Here is a 17,780-nt window from a genome sequence, read left to right as displayed (position 1 = left end):
TCTACTTCTACTGGCAGCCCGCCACTTCAACACTACCCAATCACGAACTACCAATCAGAAGATCGGAACCAGCCCAGAACCGGACCTACTCCAGGGTTTTACTTTATTTCACAATAAATCTTTTAACCCTCTCAGTGGTTGATGTTGTTGTTTGCGATCTGGCCTCTGGTTCATGACAATTAGTGTCCATTTAAATCTTCTACCTGTTTTAATGAAGGCCAGCTGGACAATTTTTCAGAAATTTTAAATGAACGTTAAAAACACAAGAAATCAAAAAACAATAAACCCAACATATATAAATTAAATATTCATCCATCCATCTATCCATTATCTTCTGCTTGTTCTGAAGATGGGTCGCGGGGGCAGCAGCTTGAGCAGGGAGGCCCAGACATCTCTTTTCACAGCCACCCCTTCTAGTTCTTCTGGTAGGACCCCAAGGCATTCCCAGGCCAACCAAGAGACTAATTCTCCAGTGTGTCCTGGGTCTTCCCCGGGGTCTCCTCCCTAGGGAGGCACCCAGGGGGCATCCTTACCAGATGTCTGAACCACCTCAACAGGCTCCTCTCGATGTGGAAGAGCAGTGGTTCTACTCCGAGTCTCTCCCAGATAACTGAACTTCTCACCCTATCTCTAAGGGAGAGTCCAGCTATCCTGCAGAGGAAACTCATTTCAACTGCCAGTATCCGCAATCTCTTTCTTTCGGTCACTACCCAGAGCTTGTGGCCATAAGTGAGGGTAGGAATGCAGACTGACCAGTAAACAGAGAGCTTTGCCTTACAGCTCAGCTCACGCTTCACCACAATGGACTGGTACAGAGTCAGCAATACTGCAGACGCTGCACCAATCCATCTGTCAATCTCACCCTCCATTCTTCCCTCACTTGTGAACAAAACCCCAAGATACTTGAACTCCTCTACTTGAGGCAGAATCTCACCCTCAACCTGAAGTGAACAATCCACCCTTTTCCGAGTGAGGACCATGGTCTCAGATTTGGAGGTGCTGATTCTCATCCCAGTCATTTCACACTCCCCTGTGAACCGCTCCAGTGAGGGCTGAAGATCACAGCACGATGATGCCAACAGGACCACATCATCTGCAAAGAGCAGAGATGGAATCCTGAGGCAACCGAAACAGAATCGCTCCACCCCCTGGCTGCACCAAAAAATTCTGTCAATATGAGCAGATATGAACAGAATCAGTGACAATGGGAAGCCCTGGTAGAGTTCAACTCCCACCCTGAAGGGGTTCAACTTACTACCAGCAATGCAAACCAAACTCTCACATCGCTTGTATGGAGACCGAACAGCCTGGAACAATGGGCCTGCAATATCACACTCATGGAGCACCCCCCGCAGTGTACCCTGAGGAGCATGGTCAAATGCCTTCTCCAAGTATGCAAAATACATGTAGATTGGATAGGCAAGCTCCCATGACCCCTCAAGGACCCTAGTGAGGGTAAAGAGCTGGTCCAGTGTTCCAGGGCCAGGACAGAACCCGCATTGTTTATCCTGGGTCTGAGGTTCGACCAACGATTGGACTCGCTTTTTCAGTATCCCTGAATAGAACTTACCAGGGAGGTTAAGGAGAGTGATGCCCCTGTAAGTGGAACACACCCTCCAGTCCCACTTTATGAAGAGGGGAACTATCACTCTAGTCTGCCGATCCAGTGACAATGCACCAGATGTCCATGTGATGTTGCAAAGGTGTGTCAATACCAAGACAGCCCCACAACATCCAGAGCCTTTAGGAAATCAGGACTAATCTCATCCACCCCTGGAGCCCTGCCACCGTGGAGCTTTTTAATTATCTTGGCGACCTCAGCCACGATTATGGACAGACCAAGCCCAAAGTCCTGCAACTCCGCTTCCTCCATGGAAGACGTGCCAGCGGGATTGAGAAGGTCCAAGAAGTATTCCTTCCACCTCCCGACGACATCACTGGTTGAGGTCAACAGCACTCCACTTTCACTGAATACAGTGTTAGTAAAATGCTGATTTCCCCTCCTCAGCCGCCTGATGGTTTGCCAGAACCTGGGATGTCCAGCACTGAGTTCGAGGATGGCCACTGCAAGAAGCACCAACAACCTTATGGTCACAGCTCAAGGCAGCCACTTCAGCAATTGTGTTGTGGAACATGGCCCACTCAAACTCAATGTTCCCTGCCTCAGCTGGGATGCAGTTAAAGCTCTTCCTGAGATTTGAGTTGAAGATCTTTCTAATGGGTTCTTCTGCCAGGCATTCCCAGCAAACCCTCACTACATGTTTGGGTCTACCGGTTCTGTCTGGCTTCTTCCCCTGCCATCTGCTCCAACTCACTACTAGAGGTGGTGATCAGTTGACAGCTCAGCTCCTCTCTTCACCCGAATGTCCAAAACAAATGGCCCCAAATCAGATGAATGACTACAAAGTCAATCATCGATCTATGACCTAGGGCGTCCAGGTGCCAAGTGCACTTATGAACACCCTGATGTTTGAACATGGTGTTTGTGATGGACAAACAATGACTAGACAACAGAACACCACTCAAGTTCAGATCAGAGAGGCCATTCCTCCCGATCACGCTCCTCCAGGTCACACTGTCATTACCCACATGGGCATTGAAAATGTCCCCCAGCAGAATAAATAAGTCCCCAGTTGGTGCACCTTCCAGCACCCCTGCCAAGGACTCCAAGAAGGCTGGATACTCTGAGCTGCCATTCAGCACATAGGCACAAACAACAGTCAGAACCTGTGCCCCCACCTGAAGGCATGGGGAAGCTACACTCTCATCTACCGGGGAAAACTCCAACACACAGGCACCAAGTCGAGGGGCTAAGAGTATACCCACACCAGCTCAGCGCCTCTCATCATGGGCAACTCCAGAGTGGAATAAGGTCCTGCCCCTCTCAAGGAGATCAGTTCCAGAGCCCATGCTGTGTGTCGAGGTGAGCCCAACTATATGTAGTTGGTACCTCTCAACCTCACACACAAGCTCAGGCTCCTTCCCCATCAGAGAGGTCATGTTCCATGTCCCAAGAGCCAGCTTTGGTAGGCCTTGGTCAGAGTGCCAAGGTCCCTGCCTTCGGCCACTGCCTTCAGCCACTGCCTTCGGCCACTGCCCATGGATTCATGCACCCAACTCATATGGCCCCTCCTGCAGGTGGTGGGCCCACAGGAAGGCAAACCCATGTTGCTCATTTGGGCTGAGCCCGACCAGGCCTCATGGGTAGAGACCTGGTCACCAGGCATTCACCAACGAGCCCCTCCCCCAGGCCTTGCTCCAGGGTGGGGCCCCAGTAACCCACTTCCGGGCAAGGGACACAGAGTTCCTTGCTGTTTTATGTCCATAAGAGTCTTTGGAATTGTTCTTAGTCTAGCCTCTCACAAAGAACCAATCTGCCTTGGGAGACCCTAACAGGGACAATTAAAATTGCCTCAGACAGCATAGCTCCTATCATCAATCAGGCACACAAACTCCTCCACCACAATAACGTGGCGATTCAAGGAGGAGTTAAAAGGTACATGTTTATGATGCTTTTTATGTTTTGGATTTACAACAATTTAGAACTCCTTCTCCACCAAAATTAGTTAACTTTTGTTCTTTCTCCAAAATATTGTTCATGATGTTGTTGAGATAAAAAAAAAATCACACTCTATATTTTACTTTTTGTTTTGTTTTGTTCTGGCCCACAACTCCTTTCTTCTTGACAGCTTTGGCTTACATATGAAAAAGTTTGGTTGCCCCTGCCTTTACAAAAGAAAGGAGGTGACAGACTCACCTGTGCTGCTGTAGAAGGCAAGGCCACTAGAGGCATGAAAATTCTCAATGAAGAACTGAGACAAGACAATCTCGTCCGTCCTCAGGGAGTCGTTCCCGTTCTTCCAGTACAGCATCAGGTCGTTCTCATTGTATGCGTCTACACACACAGAAAGACAGCAGTTTATACCCTGGTCTGACGACCTGGATCTGTCCAGTTTGTGTAAATTGTGTTTCTCACAGCTCTCGAGCTCCAGCGAGCAGTTCTGGGTGTCCAGAGGAAAACTGCTGAAGTCCATCGAGCAGAGGGCCGTCACAGTTGCCCTGAAAAACACATTTCAACCAAACTCAGCTCCACGTTTTTCCCAATGCCTTTCTGTTGTCATACAGTTATATTTCCAGGTTTTGATTTTAATTTAAAGTAAGAGTCAAGGTAAAAAAAAAAAAAGCTAAAATATTGAAACAAAGACTTTCAAATGGCTTCACAGCTGTTTGTTAGTCCTTTTTTGTCTCCTGTCGTGGTACAAAGAGCAGAAATTGGATATACCACCCATCCATCTGTCAGTCTTACGAGCTGATTAACTTGAAAAATTAGTGAGGTATCTGTTAAGGAATTTTTGGTCAAAGGTCATGGATGTTTTGAACTACTATGGCTAAGAGTGTTAACTCTGCCCATGAATCATATATTTGGAGTGGCAGAGAGAGCTGGATGAGGAGCTGGGTGAGGTTGCAGCATGCAGCTGGCAGCCAAGGACGCCTCAGAGTCTGTGAGCTGGGCTGAACTGATAAAAGTATAAAAACAGGCTTCACACGCTGCTCAGAGCAGATTCTCCTGACTGGACTTCATGTGTACTTCCTGTGTATCTGTGTGACCTGTCCTGAAAATTGGACCTTGCAAATTATTTTTAACTGGTTAAAAATCTTATGCTGTCGAGTGTGGATCATTTTGAGTAAGTGAGATAAAGTGAGGATGTTTTTCTCCATCAATATCAACCTCTGTTTAGTTGTTAGGATGCATCCAGGTGTAATAAAGGTTCTTTTCGAAAATTGGGTTTCAAATTCAAAATCCAAGATGGCCACCACCATATATATGTAAACTGACCACCCTTGTCATTTGAGGAAACAATGCTTAAAAGTATAGTTTCCACAAATGAATGGGGTGACCTTTGGGGTGGCTGAAGGTGATGGCCAATGCCACCATTGGTCACCCCTTTGCTTCACCATTGCATTGTTGTTGCGGATAAAAGTGCTCCCTCCAATATGTAGATCTGTCACTTTGTGCTGCCTCAGACAAGAAAAATGAATACTTCTGTTCTTAACCAACAGTGTAACCTCTACCCACTTCAGTATCATACACTAAAAACATGTAGGTTTACTTCATTCCCTGTTCAATTCCAGTCCAGAAAAACAGTAATCTCTAAAACTACAAACATTCATTGTTCAAACCCCTCAGCGATGGGGGACGTCGGCGTAACTCTTGTTCTTCTCTGCAAAAAGCAGGGAGGCTTTCAGTTTATCGTTTATCTGCTGTTGGTTTAAATGTTTTACAAAGACTTGGAGCTCTTTAGGAGATTTGTGATTCTAGCATCACAAAATGTTTGCCTTTTTTGTTTAAATTAATATCTGTGAGAATGTTTATAAACAATTCACACTATTGATATCCAATTTTCCTTCGTATGTTTTTCAGCACAGAACTTGTTCTGCAGTTTTTGTTCTATTTCAACAATTCATGTGTCAAAACGTTCGGCTCATTCAGGACATTCCTGCAGTGACTTACAGTATTTGAGCATTATTTGAAACACTTAACTTTGTCGGCCATGTTTTTCTCACTGAAAATGAATGGAGCTCTTCACATCGTTCTATCCATTTGTGCTGTTTAAACCTTTTACTGCTCATTTCAGCTTTTATTCTGCTTCAGCATTTTTCAGCTTCTTTCTGCTCATTTCAGCTTTTTTAAGCTATTTTTTCATCCTTTCAGCTTTGTTCTTCTAATTTCAGCTTTTTTGGTCCTATTTAAGCTAGTTTTTAAGTATTTATCAGCTAATTTAAGCATTTTTCTTCTGTTTTGCTAATTTTTCTGCCTTTTGTACTTCTTTCTAATAATTTCAACTTTAATTCTCATTTCAGGTTTTTAAAGAGATTTTTTAAACCCTTTCAGTTTTGTTTAGCTAATTTAAGTTTTTTTGTTCTATTTCAGCTAGTTAAGTATTTTTCAGCTATTTTTTTGCCTTTTTTCTCTTTTTTGTGATAATTTATGCCATACTTCCTTCTAATAATTTTAACTTTTTATGCTCATTTCACACTCTTTTTGATAGTTTCAGCTTTTCTGCCTATTTCTGTTGTTTTTATCATTGATGTGAGGTGAGGCACTGACTCATCTGGAATTGGATGCTCACATATATGAACCCAAAATAGAAGCTTATATTTCAATTTTGCCTTTTTTTAAAGGCATCTAATTATGCTTTAATCAACTCCATACTCCTCTATTTTTAAATAAATGAATAAACATTATCTTGCCTTTATTTTAAGATGAACAAGTTTGCAAAAATGATGATGAGGTTAAAAAAAATCCTTTAGTTTTGAGATATGATCGTCCACCCCTGCCCCTCTGTGTAACAGAAGAACGCACAGAGACGACTGCACCTGCTTCATTGTCTCTACGGGTCAACACTGCCCCCTATCGGTGAGGCAAGGTATCGTTTGCCTCAGCCTGCTTATTTTCAACGTGCATTTATGACCAATTAAAAAGCAGAAATATGTCACGCACATTCATTCAATATATCAGACAGACTGTAGAACATCAGCATGTGCAGCACATGTGTAATCAAACATGTATATTGGTGATATAAAGAAAGAGCAATGGGCATGCTCCAACTACCTACTTCATATTTTGTTTATGACACAGCGCCCCCAGAGGTGAACCACAGCACTACAATACCTCACACCACATTGTTTAAACAGGCAGTGCGTAAATTCCTCAATTTTCACCATTGAAGTGTTCAAACAATTTAGAAAACTGTTCTATAAAACTGTTTTATAAAACAGTTTTATAGAACAGTCAAGTGGTCAAATGTATTTTCTCTTATCATTGTTAGTATTTCACTTGGCATAATGACAGGTGCGACACTGCCTCCCCTGACTGCACGTCACTGGTTTTTAGGCTGTTTTGCTTTTAGTTTTTCATAAAATGTCAGCTTTTAAATTCAACTTACAGTAACAGTTCATCGATGAATCCCTTTTCAGTTTGGTTTCAGCTTCAGCAGCTTCCAGCATCCACACGTATTTTTACAAGAAATGACATTTCTCTAGTTTGTGTTGATTTCTGGTATGTTTCTTTACATTTCTTAATTTGCAGTAATTTCTTCCTTCAGTGGTTCTGGTTAAAGTTTAGAAATAGTCTGTCAGTTAAAGACTGACTGTGCCAGGCTTCAGAGGATGTCAGGTCTTTGTTTTTCTCCTCAGATGTCACATCTGCTGCATCCTCATCATTTTGTACCTGACACTGTAGAGGATGTTTCCATCAGGGTAAACCCGCAGCATGATGTTATCGTTGGTAGTGTCGTGGATAAAGGAACGTTTGGAGTGGACGAAGAAAACGTCAGGAACCCAGATCTTCTTCACCAGCCGGGAGTCGAACGTCCGGCTCTGGTTGTTGTGTGATGGAAACGACAGCCTCTCGTCCTTCCAGTAGTGACGCAGATACAGAGTCATGGTGAAGTCCTGAACGACACAGAGTGAGTTTCAACTTTCAACTTTATTTGTTTAAACTTTTTTTAACCACCTGTGTGCAACAAAAGTACGACAAGTTTCTGATAAATGTATTTAAAACAATGATAAATGGACTGTGGTTATATAGCACCTTTCTGTCTTATCAAGATACTCAAAAATGTTGTGTTGTTCACTGTTGTCTCTTTGTTAAGAAATCAGGTCTCTCTTGTAAATGAGTCCCAGAGGCTCAATGGGATTAACCTGTCTAAATAAAGGTTGAAAAAAGATCTTTACACTACAATCTGTGTCCTCATTTACCCACTCATACAGCACTCTGCTAGATCTATTCAAAACTAATTGGACAAATCATTCTAAAGAGTCTAATCAGAGCTTTTATCATACACTGATGGGACACACATCAAAGGCAACGAGGGGTTCAGTGTCTTGCCCAGAGACACTTTGGCATGTGACTGCTGATGGATTCAAACCCCCAACTCTTGCATTGGAGGACGACTGCTCTAACCACTCAGACACAGCCGCCCCAATCAATGTGACCAAATGAGGCTCAAATATGCAAAAACTTCTCCAAAACCTGTGGAAAGCTCCTCAATGACCCACTAATGAATGTTAGTAACTTAATTTGAAGGGTTCAAGATGCTAAAGGATTTGTTTTCTAAAACTTGAGAGCAGACTGACTTCATCCTTCCAGTTTCAGTTCAGTCCTTCTAAATATGACTACATCTTCTTCTGCATTATTTTCTTACTCACAGAAAAACAGATTATTTGATCGATTGTTTGCTCTGGTGATGGACCGACTAACAGATGAGGTCAGGCAGGAATCCTCGTGGACGATGATGTTTGCAGATGACGTTGTGATCTGTGGTGAGAACAGGGAGCAGGTGGAAGAGAACTTAGAGAGGTGGAGATATGCACTTGAAAGAAGAGGAATGAAAGTCAGCCGTAGTAAGACAGAGTACGTGTGTGTGAATGAGAGGGAGGCAGGTGGAACAGTGAGGCTACAAGGAGCAGAGATCACAAAGGTGCAGGACTTCAAGGACTTGGGGTCCACTGTCCAGGAAAATGGGGAATGTGGTAAAGAAGTGAAGAAGAGAGTCCAGGCAGGATGGAGTGGATGGAGAAAAGTTTCAGGAGTGATTTGTGACAGAAGGGTGGCAGCCAACTTCAAATGACTAAGGTGCAAAAGAGTAATATGCAGAGACATGGACAAAAAGACAGGAGACAGAACTGGAAGTGGCAGAAATGAAGATGTTGAGGTTCTCCTTAGGAGTGACAAGGATGGATAAGATTAAGAATGAGGTCATTAGAGGTACAGCACAGGTTGAACAACTGGGAGATAAAGTTAGAGAGGACACTGAGATGGTTTGGACATGTCCAGAGGAGGGACAGTGGTTTAGGATTGTCCAGAGGAGGGACAGTGGTTTGGACTTGTCCAGAGGTGGGACAGTGGTTTAGACTTGTCCAGAGGAGGGACAGTGGTTTGGACTTGTCCAGAGGAGGGGCAGTGGGTATATTGGTAGAAGGATGTTAGAAATGCAGCTGACAGGAAAGAGACAAAGAGGAAGACAATTGAGGAGATATAATGGATGCAGTTAGAGAGGACATGGAGGTAGATGGAGTGAGGACAGAAGAAGATGGAAGATGACTCGCTGTGGAAAAAACCCTGAAGAGGGAAAAGCTTAAATAAGTAGAAACAAATTAAATTGCTTTGCCAAAATAAACAAACAAGAAAAAAGTGCTGATGAGACGTTTGGCCCTCATGAAGACCACATGTTTTCTCCTCATTGAACTGCAGGTCTGGTAGGAGTTCTGGAGATGAGATTAGCCAGGATCCACAAGCATCAAGTGGCTTGGCCCTTGGTAACAGCTGCTTGAAGTTCTAGTTTTTATTTTATTTATTAAATTTTAAGAAATCTGTTCAAACTAACTTGGAACTACGTAAAAAAGTAATTTACCTATAAAACTGATTATTGGTTGTTCCACAGAAGGTGGAAACAACCACCATCAAGCTTTTGTGACTCTGACATGGTGTGGAGGAACATTAGAGCATCATCCTGCTGTAGAACCCAAGTGTTCTTCAGCTGAAGTTCACAAACTGATGGGTGGACGTTCTACTTCAGAGGACATTATTCATGGTTCTAACAGTTTTAGTAAGTTGTTCACATCCTGAAGCAGAAAAGCAGCAGCAGACCATCACACCACAATGTTTAAGTGTTATTTGTGCTCAATGACTGAGTTTTGGCCTTCTACTCTCTCATGAAGTCCATTTTTGTCCTTCAGCCCATGTTGACCCATGAACTTTCACTGAGGCAGTAAGGCATGTAGAGCTTTAGACGTTGGGACCTTCTTAAAAAGTTGTTGATGTGCTTTTGGACCATTTTGTTTGGCCAGAAACTCCTGAGAAGGTTTACCACTGTCCCATGCCTTCTCCTGTTGTGGATAATGCTTCTGTTTAATCCCACAAGTCTGGAGCTTCATCAAAGCTCTATTTCAGGGGTACCCAGACTTTTTCAGCATTTTTTCATTCAATTCAACCTTTATTTATACAGGTTAGTCTCAGTGAGTCACGAGGACTCATTTACAAGAGAGACCTGTTTAACAACGAACACAGAGGACAACAGAATACAATCATGAAAAAGCATTTAAAATGAAAAATAAATGGAAGAAATTTATATAACAAAAACAGCTACATTATAAAGCGATGTAGAAAACTAAAAACGGGAACATGCCTGCATTGAATTTTCCCAGGAACTTAACAGATGTTTGAAGCCACTTAAAGAGGTCAAGGTCGAGAGCTTCAGATCTTTTTGTAAGATATTCCAGGAAACAGGAGCGGAGTAGGAGAAGGCCCTTTTACCTAGTTCAGTCCTCACTGAGAGAACACTGCAGGTAATAATGTCCTGAGCTGTAGCTGCACTCACACAGAGACATGTAGGAGGAGATGTATGAAGGGAGCAGACCAAGAAGTGATTAAATATGAAAATGTACCAGTGGGAGAGTCTGCGTGAAGTCAATGATGTACAGTTAACCAGTGAATACAGGGTGCAGTGATGGGTACGATAGTTACAAACAGTTATGAATTTTACCATACCATACCATATCAGACCATTTTATTTATAGAGCACTTAATGTTGTTTCCAAATTTCATGGCGTCAACAAATCCCAAAAAAGTTGGGACAAGTCCATTTTTACCACTGTGTGGCACCCCCCCTTCTTCTTACAACACTCAACAGACGTCTGGGGACAGAGGAGACCAGTTTCTCAAGTTTAGAAATAGGAATGCTCTCCCATTCATGTCTAATACAGGCCTCTAACTGTTCAATCGTCTTGGGCCTTCTTTGTCGCACCTTCCTCTTTATGATGCGACAAATGTTCTCTATAGGTGAAAGATCTGGACTGCAGGCTGGCCATTTCAGTACCCGGATCCTTCTCCTACGTAGCCATGATGTTGTGATTGCTGCAGAATGTGGTCTGGCATTATCGTGTTGAAAAATGCAGGGTCTTCCCTGAAAGAGATGACGTCTATATGGGAGCACATGTTGTTCTAGAACCTGAACATAGTTCTCTGCATTAATGGTGCCTTTCCAGACATGCAAGCTGCCCATGCCACAAGCGCTCATGCAACCCCATACCATCAGTGATGCAGGCTTCTGAACGGAGCGTTGATAACAACTTGGGCTATCCTTGTCCTCTCTGGTCCGGATGACATGGCGTCCCAGTGTTCCATAAAGAACTTCAAATCGTGACACATCTGACCACAGAACAGTCTTCCATTTTGCCACACTCCATTTTAAATGACCCCTGGCCCAGTGCAAACGTCTGAGCTTGTGGAGCTTGCTTAGAAATGGCTTCCTCTTTGCACTGTAGAGTTTCAGCTGGCAACAGCGGATGGCACGGTGGATTGTGTTCACTGACAATGCTTTCTGGAAGTATTCCTGAGCCCATTCTGTTATTTCCTTGACAGTGGCATTCCTGTTTGAGGTGCAGTGACGTTTAAGGGCCCGGAGATCACGAGCATCCAGTAGAGTTTTATGGCCTTGACCCTTACGCTCAGCGATTGTTCCAGATTATCTGAATCTTTTGATGATGTTATGCACGGTTGATGATGATAACTTAAAAGTCTTTGCTATTTTACGCTGGGTAACACCATTCTGGTATTGCTGCACTATCTTTCTGTGCAACAATGGTGGAATTGGTGATCCTCTTACCATCTTGGCTTCTGAGAGACACTGACACTCTGAGAAGCTCTTTTTACACCCAATCATGTTGTCAATTGACCTAATTAATGTTAATTGGTCTTCCAGTTGTTTGTTATATGCTCAATTTCCTTTTTCCAGCCACTTATTGCTACTTGTCCCAACTTTTTTTGGGATTTGTTGACACTGTGAAATTTTGAATCAACATATTTTTCCTTTAAAATATTACATTTACTCAGATTAAACTTTTGATCTGTCATCTATGTTATATTATGAATAAAATATTGAAATTTGCCATCTCCACATCATTGCATTCAGTTTTTATTCACAATTTGTTTAGTGTCCCAACTTTTTTGGAATCCGGTTTGTAAATCAGAAATATAGACAAAAAAAAAAACGATGCAGATAATGACGACAAACCAGTGTGGAGCATACAGATTCAAAACAGAGATCCTCTGGTGTTGAATGCTACTGAATAGTAGTGAGTTTTTAAATGGGACTTGAAAACCGAGAGGGAGGGTGTCATGATCAGCGGCCCCTGCTGGTCCACATCTGCTCACTTCCCTGCCCCTTCATGACATACTATGTTTTCTGCCATTCTGGTCATAGTTTCTGTTCATGTTTATTCTCATCTCCAGTCAACCTGCACCTCTGCCTGCTCACTTCACCACACCCCCTCAGCTTATCACAGCAATCAGCCCTGATTCCACTCACCTGTTCAGCTCATCTGGTTCACCTGCTCTGCACCCTTCATAAGATCCATTTTCCCTCTCCAACAGTGCGAGATTATTACACCTTCCATGGTCCCTGATTTTCAAGCCCTCATAGTTTCATGCCTAGACCTCAAGCCTTGTTCTCTGGATTATTGACCTCACACCTGCCTTCTGGATTTCCTGTTTTTTTGCCTGCTCCTCATCTGGTTCTGTTCTGCCTCTCTGACCACGGTAACGACCTCCTCTTCAGTCTATGACCTCGACTCACGGATCACCCTTTTTGATTGCCCTTTGGACCACAAAGTTTCATTGCCCCACTGTCCATAGCATTAAAGGCCTCCCTCTGCAGCTACCAGCAGCCTTATTAACAAAAACTGTTAATTTTTGCACTCCTGTGTCTGGCTTATATTGAATCCAAAACCTTGATTCGTGACAGAGGGGGCCTGTCTGACAAGCAGAGGTAACTCGTTCCAGAGTCTTGGTCCTGCTACAGAGAAGGCCCCATCACCTCTGCGCTTAAGATGAGTTCCTGGAACTGTGAGGAGCAACTGGTCTGCTGACCTCAGGGAATGTGGTGGGACATACGGTTGTAGCAGATCAGAGATATAAAGGGGGGTGAAACTGTTCAGTGATTTGTAGACATACATGAGTATTTTGAACTGGATTCGAAAGTGAACCTGTAACCAGTGCAGTGAGGCCAAAACTGGTGTAATGTGCTCTTGTGTGAATCTTAGCGCACCATGATAGACATCCTGATGCATGCTCAATAATCCAGGTAGAAAAATCCAAAAAAGTTCAATCTGGTCCTCTGGACATTCAAAAAACAAAACAAAAAATAAACAAAGCAAAAAAATGTAGAAACATTTTGTCTCTCATCCGAAAGACTTCCTCAGTCTGAGGTGCTGTATTCAGCTCAGTCTCTTAAATAGCACCTTCTCAGAGTGGATCAACCAGTTTTGCTGCTGACAACCAAAACCAGCTGCTCACATGGTCAAGAAGGACCATCAGCCTAACAATGGATCACTGATGGCTGTTTACTATTCACAGAGGGCTGAGTGATACTAGCAATCACAGCATTGTAAGAGGGGGACAGTTGAACCCGAAGGCCTCCATCCCTGTTTAACGATGGAAGATTTCTTTTCACAAAGATGGCCTCCTTTACTCTTCTCTCAAACCATCGTTCCTCTCTGTCCAGGATGTGAACATCTTCATCCCTGAATGAGTGACCGCTGGCCTGGAGATGAGTGTAGACCGCAGAGTCCTGGCCTGATGATGTTGATCTTCTGTGCTGGGCCATCCTTTTGGCCAGTGGCTGTTTAGTTTCCCCGATGTAAGACTGATCACAGCCCTCCTGACACTGAACAGCATACACAACATTACTCTGTTTGGGCCAGGGGACTGGATCTTTGGGATGAACCAGTCTTTGCCGTAATGTATTTTGGGGTTTAAAAGCCACTGGGACGTTATGTTTAGAAAATCAACGTCTCAGTTTCTCTGATACCCCCTCAACATACGGAATGACCACTGGTCTGGGTCTGGGTTCCTCCTTTTCACCTGATGGCTGACTGGAGTCCTGTTTGGGTTTCTTCTCTGCTTTCAGGAAGGCCCAGTTAGGATATCCACATTGATCTAGAGCCTGTCTTGTGTAGGATTTCTCCTTCTGCCTGGCTCCGGAGTTAGTGGGGATGCTGTCTGCTCTGTGATACAGAGTCCTGATGACTCCTAACTTGTGCTCCAAAGGGTAATGGGAGTCAAACTGAAAATACTGGTCTGAGTGGGTAGGTTTGCGGTACACCTCGATTTGCAAATGTCCTCTATCAGAGGCAGAAGCAGAGAAGAAACCCAAACAGGACTCCAGTCAGCCATCAGGTGAAAAGGAGGAACCCAGATCCAGACCAGTGGTCATTTCGTATGTTGAGGGAGTATCAGAGAAACTGAGACGTTTATTTTCTAAACATAACGTCCCAGTGGCTTTTAAACCCCAAAATACATTACGGCAAAGACTGGTTCATCCCAAAGATCCAGTCCCCCGGCACAAACAGAGTAATATTGTGTACGCTGTTCAGTGTCAGGAGGGCTGTGATCAGTCTTACATCGGGGAAACTAAACAGCCACTGGCCAAAAGGATGGCCCAGCACAGAAGATCAACATCATCAGGCCAGGACTCTGCGGTCTACACTCATCTCCAGGCCAGCGGTCACTCTTTCAGGGATGAAGATGTTCACATCCTGGATAGAGAGGAACGATGGTTGAGAGAGGAGTAAAGGAGGCCATCTTTGTGAAAATAAATCGTCCATCGTTAAACAGGGGTGGAGGCCTCCAGGTTCAACTGTCCCCCTCTTACAATGCTGTGATTGCTAGTATCACTCAGCCCTCTGTGAATAGTAAACAGCCATCAGTGTGCTAATGATCCATTGTTAGGCTGATGGTCCTTCTTGACCATGTGATCAGCTGGTTTTTGGTTGTCAGCAGCAAAACTGGTTGATCCACTCTGAGACGGTGCTATTTAAAAGACTGAGCTGAATACAGCACCTCAGACTGAGGAAGTCTTTCGGATGAGAGACAAAATGTTTCTACATTTTTTGGACCATGATAGACAGTGTCCAACATCTGCAGAGTGAAAGCTTGTGAGCTACTTTAAATAAAAAAAGAAACAAGTCAAAGTGATCTATCAGACTGGCTGCCTATCTGTCAATGAAGTGGCACATTTCATAGATGGATGATCAGCTGACGTCTATTTTCTAACGCCATGCCATCTACCCATAATACCTTTGAGATTGACCAGTAGTTCACAATCCATGTATTGGGCATCACTGCTATATTTTCTTTTTTTGTTTTTGTTTGGTTTTTGTTGTCCTCCATCACAGAGTCAAAAGAGGAAAATGCAAATACTCTGCCCATGTTGTGAGCTGGATCCCTTCAAAAATAAATACTTTGTTGACTTCCACCTTGGTGTGTGGCTGCATTTAAATGAAAGCAAAGTCACGACTGAAAACTCAGTTACTATGTCAAAATTTAAGATGGCCACAAACATTTATGTGTGTGTGTGTGTGTGTGTGTGTGTGTTAATGAGTCACCCCTGTCATTTGATGAAACTATGCTTTCTATTTTTTTTAATCACTTAAAAATTTTGTTTCCTCAAACGATCGAGGTGACCGAATATAAATCTTTGCTGACCAAGGCCACCATTGACCACTTCCTGGTACCGCCATTGTGCCTAGTGTTCAATTAAGTTGCTCCATCAGGATCCATCTGCATAAGCACTGCTTCACCATCAGCACCGCTTCAGACATAAAAAAGAAAGCCCCTCTGTTCTTCTCCACAGTGTAACTCTTACCAACTTAAATATATTGCACCAAAATTTTAAGGTTATCTTGCATTTCTTGTGGTATTCCAGTCCAGATAAACACTCGTCTCAAAAACTACAAACATTCAGTATTCAAATCAAATCCTTCAGAGATGAGGGACACAGGCTTGTGTTTTGTGGCTTCATCATGACTGTGTGCATTTCCTTCTGCCTTCACAACAAAAATTAGGAAATAAAGAGCAAAGTCAGAAAATGACGTGAGACATTCTTTTGTTTTCTGAAATGTCAGCAACAGGAGTATCTGAATACTTTTTGTGCACCAACAGGAAGCTCTCTGCAGGTTTATCACTCAGACTGTGGACAGTAAAAAGAACTGAAGTTTGGAGCTTCAGCAGCTGAGCGGCACGTGAAGACTCACCATGTTAACCTCGGAGATGCTGTCGATGCTCTCCACCTGCACATCGATGCCCACAGGAATGGCTGCATCTGCAGGGAGGACAGAGTGTGAAAATTTATTTAATGTTTGTTGCTCAGTGGCAGAAACATTTCAAGAACAATCAGAGTTCACCTTGTTAAGACATTTAATAGCTTTATTGTATAAGAGAAGTACAGTGAAATGCATGTCCTGTCATTCTCTGTCAGACCAACCCTCTGCATGTTCTCCTTCACTACATCCATGAACCTTCCCTGTGGTCTTCCTCTTCTCCTCCTCGTTGGTACTTTATGTTCAGCATCCATTGTCCGATATATCTAATGTCCCTCCGCTGACTGTATTTGCTGATAGATCTCTGATGTGAACCTGGAAGTCAAAGCCAGAATGGGGCCAGTCTTTCTTGTCATTTTAACCTTTAAGTCCTGCACCCTCCACGTGAAAGAATATATTTTTATTCTCATATTCCTAAAAAGTATTGGGGAGATATACAGTATTTTTGTCAAGCATGCTAACTATGCTACAACTAGGAAGAGGTGGACAAAAGTCTTTTAGATTATCTGTCTTAAAGAAAATGTATTTTCCAATTCCCTATATGGCCCTTTGATTTGTTCCTTCTGGAAAAAATGTTGCCCACCCATGCATCTCTCCAGATTCTCTTCCACCTGCTCCTCTCCTTACAGCTCTCAATGTCATCTGCAAACATCTGTTAATGGGGACCCCATTTGTCCACCTGCTCATCACCATAGCAACAAGAAGTACATACCAAGTGAATACACTTATTTTGGTTGTAAAGATTTAAAAAAACCCTCTTCTTTGGTAGCATTTTCATTCTCTGACAATTAACTTTAAAATTTTGTGTCACTATAGAAGAAAGAAAGAAATCTCAGTGAGTGAGTCCTCTTGGTCTTTAATCCAGTCCTGTGCTCTGGCCCGCAAACCTCGTTTTGCTCCGTGACATTCTTTGTTTTCGCCACGAGCTCGCCACAGCCAACATCTGCCCTCAGCCCTCCCCCGCCTCATTAGCAGATTACGCTTGTTTAAACCCGATCTGTGCCCACAAACAGAGCAGAAAAAAGCTAAACAGCACAAATCCCTGTTAAAAAAACAGCTTCCATCACTGTTTCTCCTCTGCTGCCACAAAATCATGAGAAGATGGAGATGTTTGGTTTTCAGGATGGCTGTTGGTCCCGCAACCGACTTTCATAGAACCCAACACACTTGTAATAGTACGTAAGTTTACATGGCTAATTTTAGGATTTGTTCTGTGGCTCGGAGATGAAACGGCTGTTCCTCCCTGCCTCCAACCACGAGCATCAACAACAAACTGACTCCTGTTTTAAACTCCTAAAAGCTTCCTGTTGGTGGTTGCATTACATAAAGCCTGACAGGAAGTGGAATACACAAGAAGTAAACAAGCCGGTGTTTCACTCCCTGGGCCTGTGTTTGGGATTTATCTCCATCTAAATTTGAAACAAAACACCCAGCTGGTGGTGGTCAGCGCAGCACCAACAATAAAAATATACAGAACAGAAGCAGCAGCACAACAGGAGAGGCCACTTTCAGATGTTTTCAATAAAACTTGTATTAAAAGTTATTTTAGTATCGAATGAATCAAAATGTTCACTTGTCTCAAAAACAAGATTAGAGTTGAGTTATTGTCCATCATTCAT

At 43.3% G+C, this 17,780-nt stretch overlaps 1 protein-coding gene across 1 annotated transcript in view; it reads right to left on the bottom strand.

Annotated features, from left to right (window-relative positions):
- The window catches only part of LOC119426839 (gamma-aminobutyric acid receptor subunit rho-3-like), a 32,905-nt gene extending 16,490 nt beyond the window's left edge, over positions 1-16,415 (bottom strand). The window contains exons 1-5 of the mRNA XM_037694422.1: positions 16,326-16,415; positions 16,096-16,206; positions 7,232-7,455; positions 3,977-4,059; positions 3,758-3,895 (exon numbers count right to left, since the gene is read on the bottom strand). Of these exons, the coding sequence (XP_037550350.1) occupies positions 3,758-3,895; positions 3,977-4,059; positions 7,232-7,455; positions 16,096-16,206; positions 16,326-16,415 (646 nt within the window). The remainder of the gene's footprint in view (positions 1-3,757; positions 3,896-3,976; positions 4,060-7,231; positions 7,456-16,095; positions 16,207-16,325) is intronic.
- Positions 16,416-17,780: the final 1,365 nt, after the last annotated feature.

The sequence above is a fragment of the Nematolebias whitei genome, chromosome 20, assembly GCF_014905685.2.
Source record: "Nematolebias whitei isolate Nwh7 chromosome 20, NemWhi1, whole genome shotgun sequence".
In the NCBI taxonomy this organism is placed as follows: Eukaryota; Metazoa; Chordata; class Actinopteri; order Cyprinodontiformes; family Rivulidae; genus Nematolebias; species Nematolebias whitei.
This window is presented reverse-complemented; position numbering and strand designations above follow the sequence as displayed.